At 36.3% G+C, this 12,144-nt stretch overlaps 2 protein-coding genes across 2 annotated transcripts; both read right to left on the minus strand.

Annotated features, from left to right (window-relative positions):
• Window positions 1-2,483: 2,483 nt before the first annotated feature.
• Window positions 2,484-6,145, minus strand: LOC103949111 (alpha/beta hydrolase domain-containing protein 17B). The gene is given in 7 exon segments (XM_009360210.3): window positions 2,484-3,134; window positions 3,642-3,655; window positions 3,658-3,688; window positions 3,782-3,997; window positions 3,999-4,019; window positions 4,167-4,203; window positions 5,111-6,145. Coding segments are annotated over 7 exon segments (885 nt in total). The 5' UTR covers window positions 5,410-6,145; the 3' UTR covers window positions 2,484-2,867.
• A 2,659-nt stretch (window positions 6,146-8,804) lies between these two features.
• Window positions 8,805-11,586, minus strand: LOC103949121. The gene is made up of 9 exons (XM_009360220.3): window positions 11,336-11,586; window positions 11,167-11,217; window positions 10,903-10,924; window positions 10,480-10,594; window positions 10,161-10,193; window positions 9,882-10,007; window positions 9,529-9,635; window positions 9,361-9,432; window positions 8,805-9,148 (listed from the first exon to the last, which is right to left on the minus strand). The coding sequence occupies exons 1-9, from the start codon at window positions 11,480-11,482 to the stop codon at window positions 8,805-8,807; spliced, it is 1,017 nt and encodes a 338-aa protein (XP_009358495.2). The 5' UTR covers window positions 11,483-11,586.
• Window positions 11,587-12,144: the final 558 nt, after the last annotated feature.

Here is a 12,144-nt window from a genome sequence, read left to right on the forward strand (position 1 = left end):
ACTAGGTCAGAGTTGAGCTATAAAACTGCCAAATATAGTACACTTGTCGTCGTGGGGGACGGAAGATTGCGTTACGAGACGATGCCGCGTTTCGGATTCTCATTGGCTGTTTCAGTCTTCGGCGGGACCCATCTTGGATTCCACGAACCCACAAACGGCACCAGTGCAGGCTGCACTGGAACGACACGTCGGTCCCAACAGTAGGAGATGAGAGGCGACGGAGACTTGCAAATGTGGGCTCTACTTCCCACGTGGTTGATGGAACTTCCGCACACCGATGTATCAGATGCAACCGTTTTTCAAACGATTAAATTGATGTTGTCTAAAGAGAAATGCTAAGGTGATCAAAATTTTAAATTAAATTTGTAAATTGAATGATGTGTTATTAATAGAAAATAATTATATTAATTAATGTTTAAGTAATAATCAAATCATCAACAATCACATCATTTGATTTTAAATTTGAATCCTTCTAGGATTACATTTGATTTGATGCATCTCATATACTATTTATCATCAAACTTCCACTCACTACCAAGTCACATGATCTGCCCGACACTGAGTATCCAGAAGCATATCCATATGTTACCAACCATCTATAGATCTTAAATTTTATGGATAATAACAAAACTTCAACTATATAGTCGTCACTGTTGTGTGAAAATGGTTGTCAGTGATAGTATATTGCAAAAAATACTTTAGGATCGAATATAATTCTATTTAATGATCGGATTAGCCAGCTAACCAAGCTTTATAACAAGTTTTTTTTTCTAGAGCTCCTTTTTAATTTTTAATGGTAACGAGAGCTGAGATCAAGTAGTGTGGAATTGTTTACAAATTTTGAGTTCCCATTGACTTTTAATCTGGGTTTAAATTAGAAAAAAGAAGAAGTCATCATTCATGACTTCATTCGTAATCAGTAAGCCATCAGATGTCCTAATATTAATAATGACTGACTGAATGAAGGGATTAAGTGACTAACATTTGTTTAACCTCTGCAGAATCCAACTGCAACGGCAAGTACATGTCTTTTATTTTTTACTAAAAACTGCGTTTTGATAACTATCAAAAGTCCTAATATATATAGGGTAATGCTATCCATATATCTTTTTTTACTTTCTACACATCATCCGTAATTTTTGTATATTGATATTCTTCAATTTATTCAATATAACAGTTGAAAATTAATTGGTGAGAAGTAAAAATAAGTATATAGATAACACCATCTTGTATATATACACACACACTACGAGCATCTTTGATTGGAGTTCATATTCAGGGACTTTCACCACCATCCTAAAGAAATATTGATTCCAATGGGAGAGTTTGTATAGTAGTAACCTTATATAATTTCACACGGTTGATGATCTTCAACAATAAAGAAGAAAAAACCCAAATTAAATATGGACTGTTGATTTTTTCGACAGTTTAAAAGAAAAAGAAAGCAGTATATGGCTGCGAGACCCATGCTTTGACGCCTTGTCGTCATGTCTGCTCTGCAGCTTGTGCATGGTCAGCCCCTTTTTTTCACTAAAATTTGGATTGGGTATCCCGTGGGTATACCTCTTTCCATCTCTTCTTGGTCTGATTTTCAATCATATTTCATGTCGAGTTCGTGTGTAGAGTTTCGATGTTTTTACCGGCTCGGGTGTTTTCACCACCACCACCACGTTCTCCTTGCTGTCTGCCGTTTTTAACAATGTCGCTCGTGGGTTTCCACACGCTTTCTACTAGTAGTTGGCTAATACCTCTATGTTGCCGACTATCTCTTGTTAATGATTGCGATCAGATTGCTGTTTGATGTTGGAGGTGGTGTATGTGGAGGCGGTTCTCGGCTGTGGATGATGTTTCAATTGGTTGGCTTGGATTTCTGTTGATGGAGAAGATTTCAGTGGAAGCTTCTCGACTGTTGTGTGTTTTTTTGGGCTTCACTATTGTTGGGCCCTCTTTCTGTTTTTCTGTTGGTTTTTGCCCTTTTCTTTGTTGTGTATAGATGTAAGTTAAGTCTTTGGTTTGCTTGTACATTTTGACTTGATGTTTAATAAAGGTTTCACCTTGACCAAAAAACAAGAAATTGAATTTCAAAAATACTTTCAACCTGTTAAATTAATCTTCAAATGCTAATGCTTATTGAGGTTCAGCTTTAGCAAAGTTCAATTATTATTTTTATGTCCAAATGTACTATTTTTGTTAATTAATTAGTGCACGAGTGCAGTAAACATGCTACAACTGCTGCAAACTTAAACAAAAGTTGTTTACTACAGAAAAGTCAAATGAAAGCAACCATTTTCTATAAAAATAAAAAAAAAAATAAAAAAGTTTAAAGATTTATGCAGACGTTGGCTATAAATAACTTGTAGTTCAGTTGATTAAGAATATTTTCCTATGTGCATGAGTTCCCAGAATTCCCTCCTCCAACATCGCTCGTATAAAAAATTAGTTTTGTTGGGCCAAGAAAGTAAATCAAAGCAAAGCAGCCCATGTAATGTTGAACGTTCTCTTCTGAAGTTGCTGATAGTCTTTACACAAAAGCTCAGTGCTATAAATGTTGTACATGAAATCCAGATACCAGGAAAGCAAACCAACCTCTTGAATTTTACTTGCAAGTCATTTCCCATCTCGAAAAATCCTCATTTGATTCTGAACTCGATCTGGATCAAACACTCTACATATGAATCCTAATTCGATCCCTTCGCCTACCACGAAAAATACCAAGCTGAATGCATAGCTAACCTTGTCTGCTAAACACTGGGCAGTCAATCCATCATGTAAGCAATCAGAGCTATTCGCGGAGACGGGGGACTCAAATGCAGTGGAACTATCTGTTCCATTTCCTACTTCTCAGATCATGTGTAATATAAAAACAGCTACCTCTTTCCAAATCTCAAGCACTTGTTGTGTTTCACTTCTGTGATGCTTCCATCAGAAGTGAGTTGTTTCTTCGACTGCTGTGGTTTTGTGAGTGAGAGTTTCTCCATTGCGTTTATGAACTTGCGTAAGTGCTTAATGTACTCAGGATATGTTTCAAGGTTGCAGTGGCCTCCGCCCTTCACCCATAATGGATCATACTTTTCTTTGGATAGTTCCCACAAACGCTTTCCGTGGGACAAGTCAACAATTTCATCCTCTGTTCCCTGCAAATAGTAGGGTATCAACGAATCAAATTAGACGCACCAATCAATATGAGAACAATGGGACTGTGAATCAAGCCAGAAGTGTAACAAATGCTTCAATTACATGTTTAGGAAATTCAGAATCTTGCTGTAATTTCTCAAGAAACTTATTCATATCCAAAGAAAAATGATGTTCTCTCAATTTAGTTGATAAAATGATGTTCTCTCAATTTAGTTGATAACAAATGAGATTTTTATGGTTGAGCTGTAGTTTAATGTTCATTCTTAAGTTACGACTTTTTTATGCTTTTCATCAGACAAGATATACTCGGCAAGGGCAGGAAGATTAACGACCATTTCATTTTACCAAGTTCAATGTTAGTCAGATTAGTCAACATCTATATGTTTCGATGCAACAAGATGTTATTTGTAACAACATTAGAAGTACAGCCCAAATTCTTTGAATTCTAAAAGAATGATATACTCAAACAAAATAGTTTTAAATGATTGACGGGAATATGTACTTACATGAATGACTAAACCGGTGAGCTGACATGCCGTATTTTGTCTATATTCTGAAAACATTGCACAGGGCTTGTCAATACAAATTCAAGTAACTAAGCCTTGCAGCAGAATTAAGCAATTCAAAGAAGACAAGTCGAACTTACTTTGAAAATGTCGAACCAAAACGTCAACTTGACAGGATACAAGACTCGTATGCCTGAAAGGATGGCACTGTGAAGAACAACGGCTCTCAGTTTTTTTAAGCGAGAAGCCAAGTGCAGCGTTGGTCCACTTCCAACAGATTGGCCGTACACTATCAAATCCTCCTGTCTTATTTCATACTCATTCTTTAAACAATTGTACACGGCTTCTATGTCATAAGTATGTGTTGAACTCAGATGGCTAAACAATCACCAACATTAACACTTTTCAGTCATCAATTTTCGCTATACCGGTCAGTAGAACGATACAAAAAGGATGGACAGTAAAGACCTAATTCTGTACTAAGGACTATAAACGCAAATTAACTTCATAGATACGCAAACTCACCTTACCAGTGGATGCTCCATAGCCCGAATAGTCATAGCTGTCCGCAAAGAAAAATATGTCAAGTAAACAAACACGGGAAGGTTTTCATATTATTGTAGCACGGTGAATTAGAAAAATTACAGCATATCAACTGCATGTAACATTCAAAGTTCATTGTCTTTTTTTTTTTGGATGCATAAGCTCCTCAATATAAAACTACATTGCTGAACTCTCAAGCGCTTGACAAATGCCGGCAGAGTAATTTCTATGACGAAGATCGTTCTTTATCCTACGCATCCATACCAACCCCGCCAAAACGAGTGAAAATAAGAAAGCTACAGGATCAATCAAACAGTTTCAGCTTAAACAAGTTTCTATGAGTTAGTGCAGACAAAAACGTAAGACCAACAAAATGTAAAGAAAAGTTATCATTTGTGTTGGCCACCTTTGTTTACTGGAACAACCAATATTGAAATTTCGAAAGAATACTAGCATAAACAGATAATCTTCTCAAATAAACAAACGAAACAGATCAAACATGGAAGCAAAGGAGCATCCATATTTCAAAAATCAAATCAGAAAATTAATTGAAAAAAAAAAAAGGAAAACGCAGAAAACAATCAACAAACTGAAAAACATAGAAACCAATACCAAAATAAATTAAAAAAACCGAGTAGGTATTCAATGAACAAAAAAGGAACAAAACCCAGAAACATACCAAAGAAAGGAAAAAAAGGTGCAAAAAAATCCCATGTGATACTAGTTAATTAAAAACAAAGCTAACCCATCAATCAAAATCCAGAGCAGAATCCAAAACAAGCAAAAAGCAAGGCTTTTACAGTTAAGGCGATTAAGAGCATTTATCCATGCACCACCACCCTTGGTTCCCAAGTTCGAATCTCTTCCCCAACACCTCTCCTACATCAAAAACATAAAAAAAGGGAGAAATTCAAATGCAAAAATACCTCATAATATTGACACGCAGGTGAGACCTGAGCTCAATGAAGAGCTCGTGCATCTGCCCCAAGTCAGCCGCATTCCCATGCGAGTAGAGCAGCGTGAACCGCGCTAAAGGGTGCCGCCAAAACGTCGCCACGATCTTGTTCCCGCCCTTCGTGTCCAGCAAATGCACCTCCATGTTCTTGTCCGCCGTCACGCTGGAAAACACCAGCTTCCCTCCCTCGTCCTTGTACACGTCGTACGTCGGCGGGTCCGGTGGGAAAAACGCAAACTTGGCCGCCACACCCGCCGTAACGTTGCCCATTAACACAAACCCAGCTGCAGACAAATTGGGTTTTACGAATCCTTGCTGGGTTTTCTCAGCTTTTGGTTCTCCTTGGTGTTCTTGTTCATCGTGAGAGCAAATTAAAACACCAATAAATAGAAAAAAATATATAACTTCTTTTCTTTTTCTATGTTTTTGAGCAGAAAAAGGGGAAAAAGATTTAATTTTTTGAGGGAGGGGGATTTTGGATTGCGTGAAATTTTTACTGGGGATGATGGAAAGGGGGAAAAAACCCAGGTCCGAGGTGGCGTCGGATGAAATTAAAGGTGAAAGGTGGTGGTGGTGGCAGAAAAATGGATCCGATCTAGGCGGGTGAGCTGGAAATTATGGATTGCTGTTGGAGGACGAAGAGAAACAAATTCAGAATCCGAAAAACGGAAATTGGACATTAAAATTGTTACAACATTGTTCCTTGTTTTTTGTTTTTTTGTGTAATAATAGTTTTAGTTTAGCACTTCCTAAGGAATAATCACAAGGATGTTTTTTTTTTTTTTAATTAATTTTTTTGGAAACAACAAGAGTAGGTTGATGATGCAAACTTCTTTCTATTTTTATCAGTTCCTGTGAGGGCCCCTTGTTTTCGAGTGAGTCGAATGTCGTGTTTATCCTTCGCATCGATCTTAAAAAAAAGTTTTATTGGCAAATTCTTGTATGTTTTGGTTAAATTGGTATCAGTATTGTGACAACGTGTTGCACTTACATCATTTTTATTCTAATTCTTGTGATAATCTTTTATTAAATGGTGTTACAAATTCAACCACGTGTTGCACCTACATCATTTTTACTCTAATTCTAGACGCGTTAAAAATTAATTGAATAACGCTAGACACATTAAATTTATGCACCAACCAAATTTGCGCATCAATCAAATTTGTGCTTCAATTCAAGTTGAAATATGAATAATAATTGTGAAAAAATTATTTGATTAGCGTAGAATGTTTTGCATTATTTAGCTGCATGAATTTAGTATATAAATCACCCAAATTGATTTTAGTTTTTTACTCAACTTAAGAAAATAATGGGTGATTAGATTAATAATTGAGGCACCTAACTTTTACTGGCTTTTGAGTTCACCACTTTCAAGATATTAAATAATTGTCATTACCAACGGTTTAATGTTGATAGATTTGATGACTTCCACTAGCTATTATTTATAACTTATTGACACTTCAGCTGCATAAGAAGATTCGTATTACTACTTTCTCATAGACGATTAGAGAATCTAATCTCATAATCAATGTTCAAGTAAGAAAAATGAGGTATCCAATTAACCAAAGAGTTTGATTAGGGGTGAATGTGAAATATAAGCTGGTACACTACATGTTATAATATAAGTTGAGATAATACTATTAGTGTCTCTTCAATTGTTTTATGATACATGATTCATCGGCTCGTGTTTTATGTAAACTGAACAATTTTTTTGTTATAAGAGTCATTCTTCATTGATTGAAAATCATAATTTTGACATATTCAAAATACCATCTCGTTAAAACCACCAAAAAAATCTCACACACAACACAACATTCTTCTACTAAAGTTTATGAAAATGAGAGAAATTTCGATAAAATTATGTTATGTCATGCCCAATGAAATAAGCATACAGTTAAATAGTACCTAATACCTAACTCGTACAACAGCCCCATCAAAATTACTCTCTTATAACTAAAAAGTGGATTGGGTTGTAAATGAAATTTGGGAAAGATCGCAATGGTATTGATGGACGGATGGACGGACCAGATTCAGTCAAAGAGTGGGAGGATCTTCGAAGAAAGGGAGAAGAGCGGCAGCGATGTCAGAGTCAGACATTCCTCATTTGCTTTTGCTTAAGCCAATGTTTTTACCAAAAGACGACAGTTGGTTTGCTTGCCAATGCTTTTCCTCCTCCAGTCATTGCTTTTGACCAAAACTACCCACTTAACCCCCAATTTTGATCACTCCAAAAATCAAAAGTGACAAAACTTATTAGTTCAAGGATCCAAATCATCTGATTTTGATTAAGAAATTATCTTAAAAAGTTAAACAAAGTGGAAAGATGGAAAGATGCAATTGGAAAGCTAGCAAAATTTAGAACTTTATTATAAAATACGATTGATATTGAATTAATCAGTGTGAAGATTGATAGATTCTAATATAATCGAAAATATATTTTTTTGTTAGTATATTTCTCATCACTTGATATTTAAGGTACAACGAGATGTATTTAAGTGTTGGACAAGCATGAAGCCCCATACATGGCTTTATGACTTTGCATGGATTTGTGTTTTGCAAACATTTGCTTGAGTCTGGCCATTGCAAACCCAATCACTTTATTAGTATTTCTCACGTGACGTGACACGTATCAAAGAAATCAGTGTTAAGATGAGAATGTCATCAACAACGAGATTAATTGAGTAGGCTTTATGAGTAGAGTTGGGGACCTTTGTGCTTTAAGATGGGGGACCATATCAATGAACATGAAAGCTCAATAGAATAAAGATGATGATATTCATCAAGTGTTTGATGAATTATTTAAGTTGTCACGCAATAACATGGACACCTTTATTTCTGCAAATTTGGGCATTGTCGATAAGGCTTTAGGTTGTTTGTTGGACAGCTACGATCATAATCATGATCTCATTGAATTAAGAGAAATGCCAATGTGATTTCCCTAAAGTGGAATTTTTTATGAATTCTCTACCACCTCACAATTTAACGTCAATTTTCATGTCAATATTATGAAACGTTGTGCTAAAAAGATGAAATGACAGATAATCCATAAAGAATCTCACTTGTAAAAGAGTCTACTTAGCATTTCTCTTGAATTAAACCCCTATGATTAGTTCACTAGATTAGGACTAAAGTTGACAAATTAAGAGTAATAATTGTGATTTGGATCGACATTTCATAAGTGAATTAAGGATAGGGTAGGCCTTAAGTTAAGTGTATGCACCAACCAACAAAAAAAATAGAGTCAAAAAGGCCTTACACCGCTTTGGAATCTGTGCACCAACCAAGGGAAAACGAAAGGAAAGAAAAAGAAAGGGGGACATAATTGCAAAAGGGAGAAATCCTGTAAAATGCAAGCGTGAATTAAGTCAGTTTGCTAGAACAGTGTTCTCGAAACCCTCTTGCAGTTGCACTCGAATTTAAATATCTTGGAAAAGATCAATACTCAAGAAAATAGATTGTTTGGTTAAATAAGAGTTTACTGAAAGGAGTTTCATGTTCCTCGTACAAACATGATTTGTCTTGGAACCCTAATAGCAGATACATCCAACGGGGCTAACAACTATATTCCTTTTGCATCGGAGTCGATATCTTGTAACACAGTTGTGGACAGAAAACGTACCTACATATGCAATCAGGCTCAAATTAACATCCAATTTCGGCGAATTTTAACCGCCACTTTTGAACAAGAAGTGCTCCTCTTCCAATGTGATCCTATCGCCGGCAACTGATACCCAACTTTCAACAATATTATCAACTGTTCCGTTCAAGATCTCTACTAAGGTGAAGGCGCGCATGGTGCCACAGGACTCTGGTGTGCCTTGTTCAACATTCAGTCTCTTAACCCTAGGAACAATCGCCCCATTGAGGTATATAGTGTTGTCATCTCCAACCACAATCATTTTCCGAAGACCATTTCCATCTGCTAACTCTTTGTGCATGTGACCAAACACCACCAGTGGAGCACAGATTTTGCCAGTTTCTTTTAAGAGGGACAAGGCTTGTGCTAGATCTATACCGGACGAACAATGCTTATGTTATTAAATCTCGACTTAGATTAACAAACCACATGAATGACATGCCTATTAGATTCATCAGGTCATGATTAACATGCAGCAACCTAAAGGGCCGCATAGGAAAGTCACATCGATTATGTGTCACTACGTTTAAAAACTTAACAAAAGCCATTTCAGTGATTGAGTGAAGACGTTCGAATCAGATTACCTGGGTCACCATGATCTCCACCTCCAAACACCCAATCTTTTCCACAGATGTCATCCATGTTAGAACCAAGACCTGCACAAGGAGTGAACTCAGAAATCTGCATTTAAATGAAGTGACAAGTTTGGCTCCAAAAGCCTGATTATGATTTGTTTCAGCAGACTGATAAACCTGTGGGTCCATTATGTGCAAGAAACATGACCAAATGATCCTCAGGCGCGCCCGAAGCTGCTTTGCATATTCTCTTAGCACTTCCATCCATGTCTTGGACCCCAAACCTAAGTGGTTGGTGTTTCAGCACATTAAGTCAGAATTTAAGCCACTACTGTGGAAAACACTTTCTCCGAAGAATTTGCATGATAAATGTGATTCATGCATAGTATCATAAAAAACGAGTACACAATTCTTGGATGCTACTTTGTATCGGGGCCAACTATATTTTTTGTTTTTTGAATAAGAAAGCAAACAAATCAATAAAATTCTCGTTTCATGTTTCATCAAGAACTGCTAGAAACATTACACACCTTGTAGACAGGAGCTTTTGTCGAAATAAGTTCTTTCCCCCACAAGAAAAAGGTCGTCCACCAACAACGCTCAGCTTCAATGTAGGATAGTCCAAACACCGATAACCTACGTGCTCCTCACCGAGACTGAATATTACAAGCATATTATGTAAGAATGACATCTAGAACAGTAAAGATATCATATTTCAATGGAACATTAAGTAATAATGGGTACACAGAAATGCAACAGATATAGCAATTTTCGAATGTTTGACAATCATTAAGATACGACAAACTCACCATTCTAGCTGAAGTTGGACGCCGTCTTTTTTCCTGATATTTGAAATCAAATATTAAATTAACCAGATTATCATGGACTAAGAATCAGCATTACATCAACACACTTGATGCAAGGGCACGTATGCACCGCACAATTTAGGGTGGGGCGGATGGAGACAGTTGAAATACATTCAAAACTAACCATATTGATAGTTACATGTTGAACTGGATACTAAGCAGTGTGTCTGAAGAACCCTAAACTTTAAGCATAAGGAATAATTAAGAAAAATACAAAAAAAAAAAAAAAAAAAAAAAAAAAAAAAAAAGAGAAACAGCTTACTTTCCAGAAAACTGTGTTGTATGCCAGGCATCATGGTTTCCCAAAATAACTGCTTTAGTAAAATCAAGATTTGCAACGCTCTTAACGAGTTCAACGTTCTCTTCACCAAAATCACCTGAACAAAATGGAGGAAAGGGAAAGGCCAAAATAGACAAACGAAGGTAAACTACAGATTTCACAAAACAAATAAAACTCAGCAGCCACGATAGTGCACAACCACGACGTAAAAATGACCACACATGGCTTAAGTGTCTAAACTCGGTTTAGCTATATTGTGATAACAAATTTATCTGCACAATTACAACACTTAGGGACATGTCATGAATTTATCAAACAACCAAAATTACTAGTTACTCAGCTCACCAATCGGGAAGCACCGAAAAACATATGGTAGATGAAATAGTCAGGGAGAATGAAACCTGCCTGTAAAAAGAACCAAATCCGGCTGCATTTCGATATAAAGTTACAAACTTTTATTAGATTTCTTGGTAGGACGTACAATTTTTCAATATAATTGGGCAAATATGTATAACCCGGTCCCGAATTAGAAACATAAAATTCGGGCAAAAGGGTTTCTAATATTTAACACAAATTTATATAATCCCAAATAAACAAAGATTTTAACTTTCTCTTTATTTTTTTTTGGTAAGTTGAAGAAAATACTGAAGAGGGGGAAAATGTAAATACCTGCAGCAGTTCAAGTGCTTTCGTATCTTCTTCTAGATTCCACTGATCATGCTTCACAAAACCCAAAACAAAAATATTGAAAATTTAGAGAAATACAAAACGAAATTTAATTTAATCAACCCGCGATGGTTTCGGAAATTCACAGAGAGTGAGGGAGAGAGAGACTTACGACGTCGCCGACGACTGCTATACGAGCCGAGCTGCGAGCTGCGGCGGAGGCCATGGAAGCGCGCGCGGCGATGTGATTGGAGCGAGGGTGGGGAGGCGAAGCGGGGAGAGAACACGGTGTGGGTGCGGGCACCGACGCGCTGAGCATTCCCTGACTGACTCTATAGTCGCTCTATCTCTCGCGCGCGCGCGGGCCTCCGCTGGTTGGTCAAGAGTGGCGAAGGGTCAACCTAATTGGCTGTATCGGTGAGATCGACGTATATGTGAAACCACGTGTGGCATTTTTTTTTTTTTTTTTTTCTTTCACGAGAGCATTTTACTCACCATAATAACTATAGTATATATTTATCATACATTTAATTAATTGACACATGTCCTGTCATTTAATTCTAGTTAAGTTGCACAATAAATGTTACTTTTTTATTTTTGAAAAAAAATTAACCAATGTTAAGTGAGAAGACACTTGTCAATTGATTAAGTGTATGATAAGTATACATCATAGTTTATGATGGTGAGAAAAAATGTTCTCATTTTCCACCATTGGATTCATTTGTAGGCCAACCGATTTGTAGCACGTCCTATTATTTACTGTTAGATAATATTACATTTTTATATTTATGTAGTAAATAGATTAAATCAAATTTATTCAATAATCAATACTGTGGTAAAAATCATCATTACTTTAGAATTTACCATTGCATGACATTTTAATTTAACATTGTATTATCATATGTAAGTTTTTTATTCACATAAAATGCATTAGCAAATGACTTTAAAATCTTTCAAACAAGTTTCCCAAATGATTTGTGG

Source organism: the organism of the source record quoted next, unplaced genomic scaffold (genome assembly GCF_019419815.1).
Source record: "Pyrus x bretschneideri cultivar Hongxiangsu unplaced genomic scaffold, Pyrus_bretschneideri_v1 Contig1, whole genome shotgun sequence".
Taxonomy (NCBI): Eukaryota; Viridiplantae; Streptophyta; class Magnoliopsida; order Rosales; family Rosaceae; genus Pyrus; species Pyrus x bretschneideri.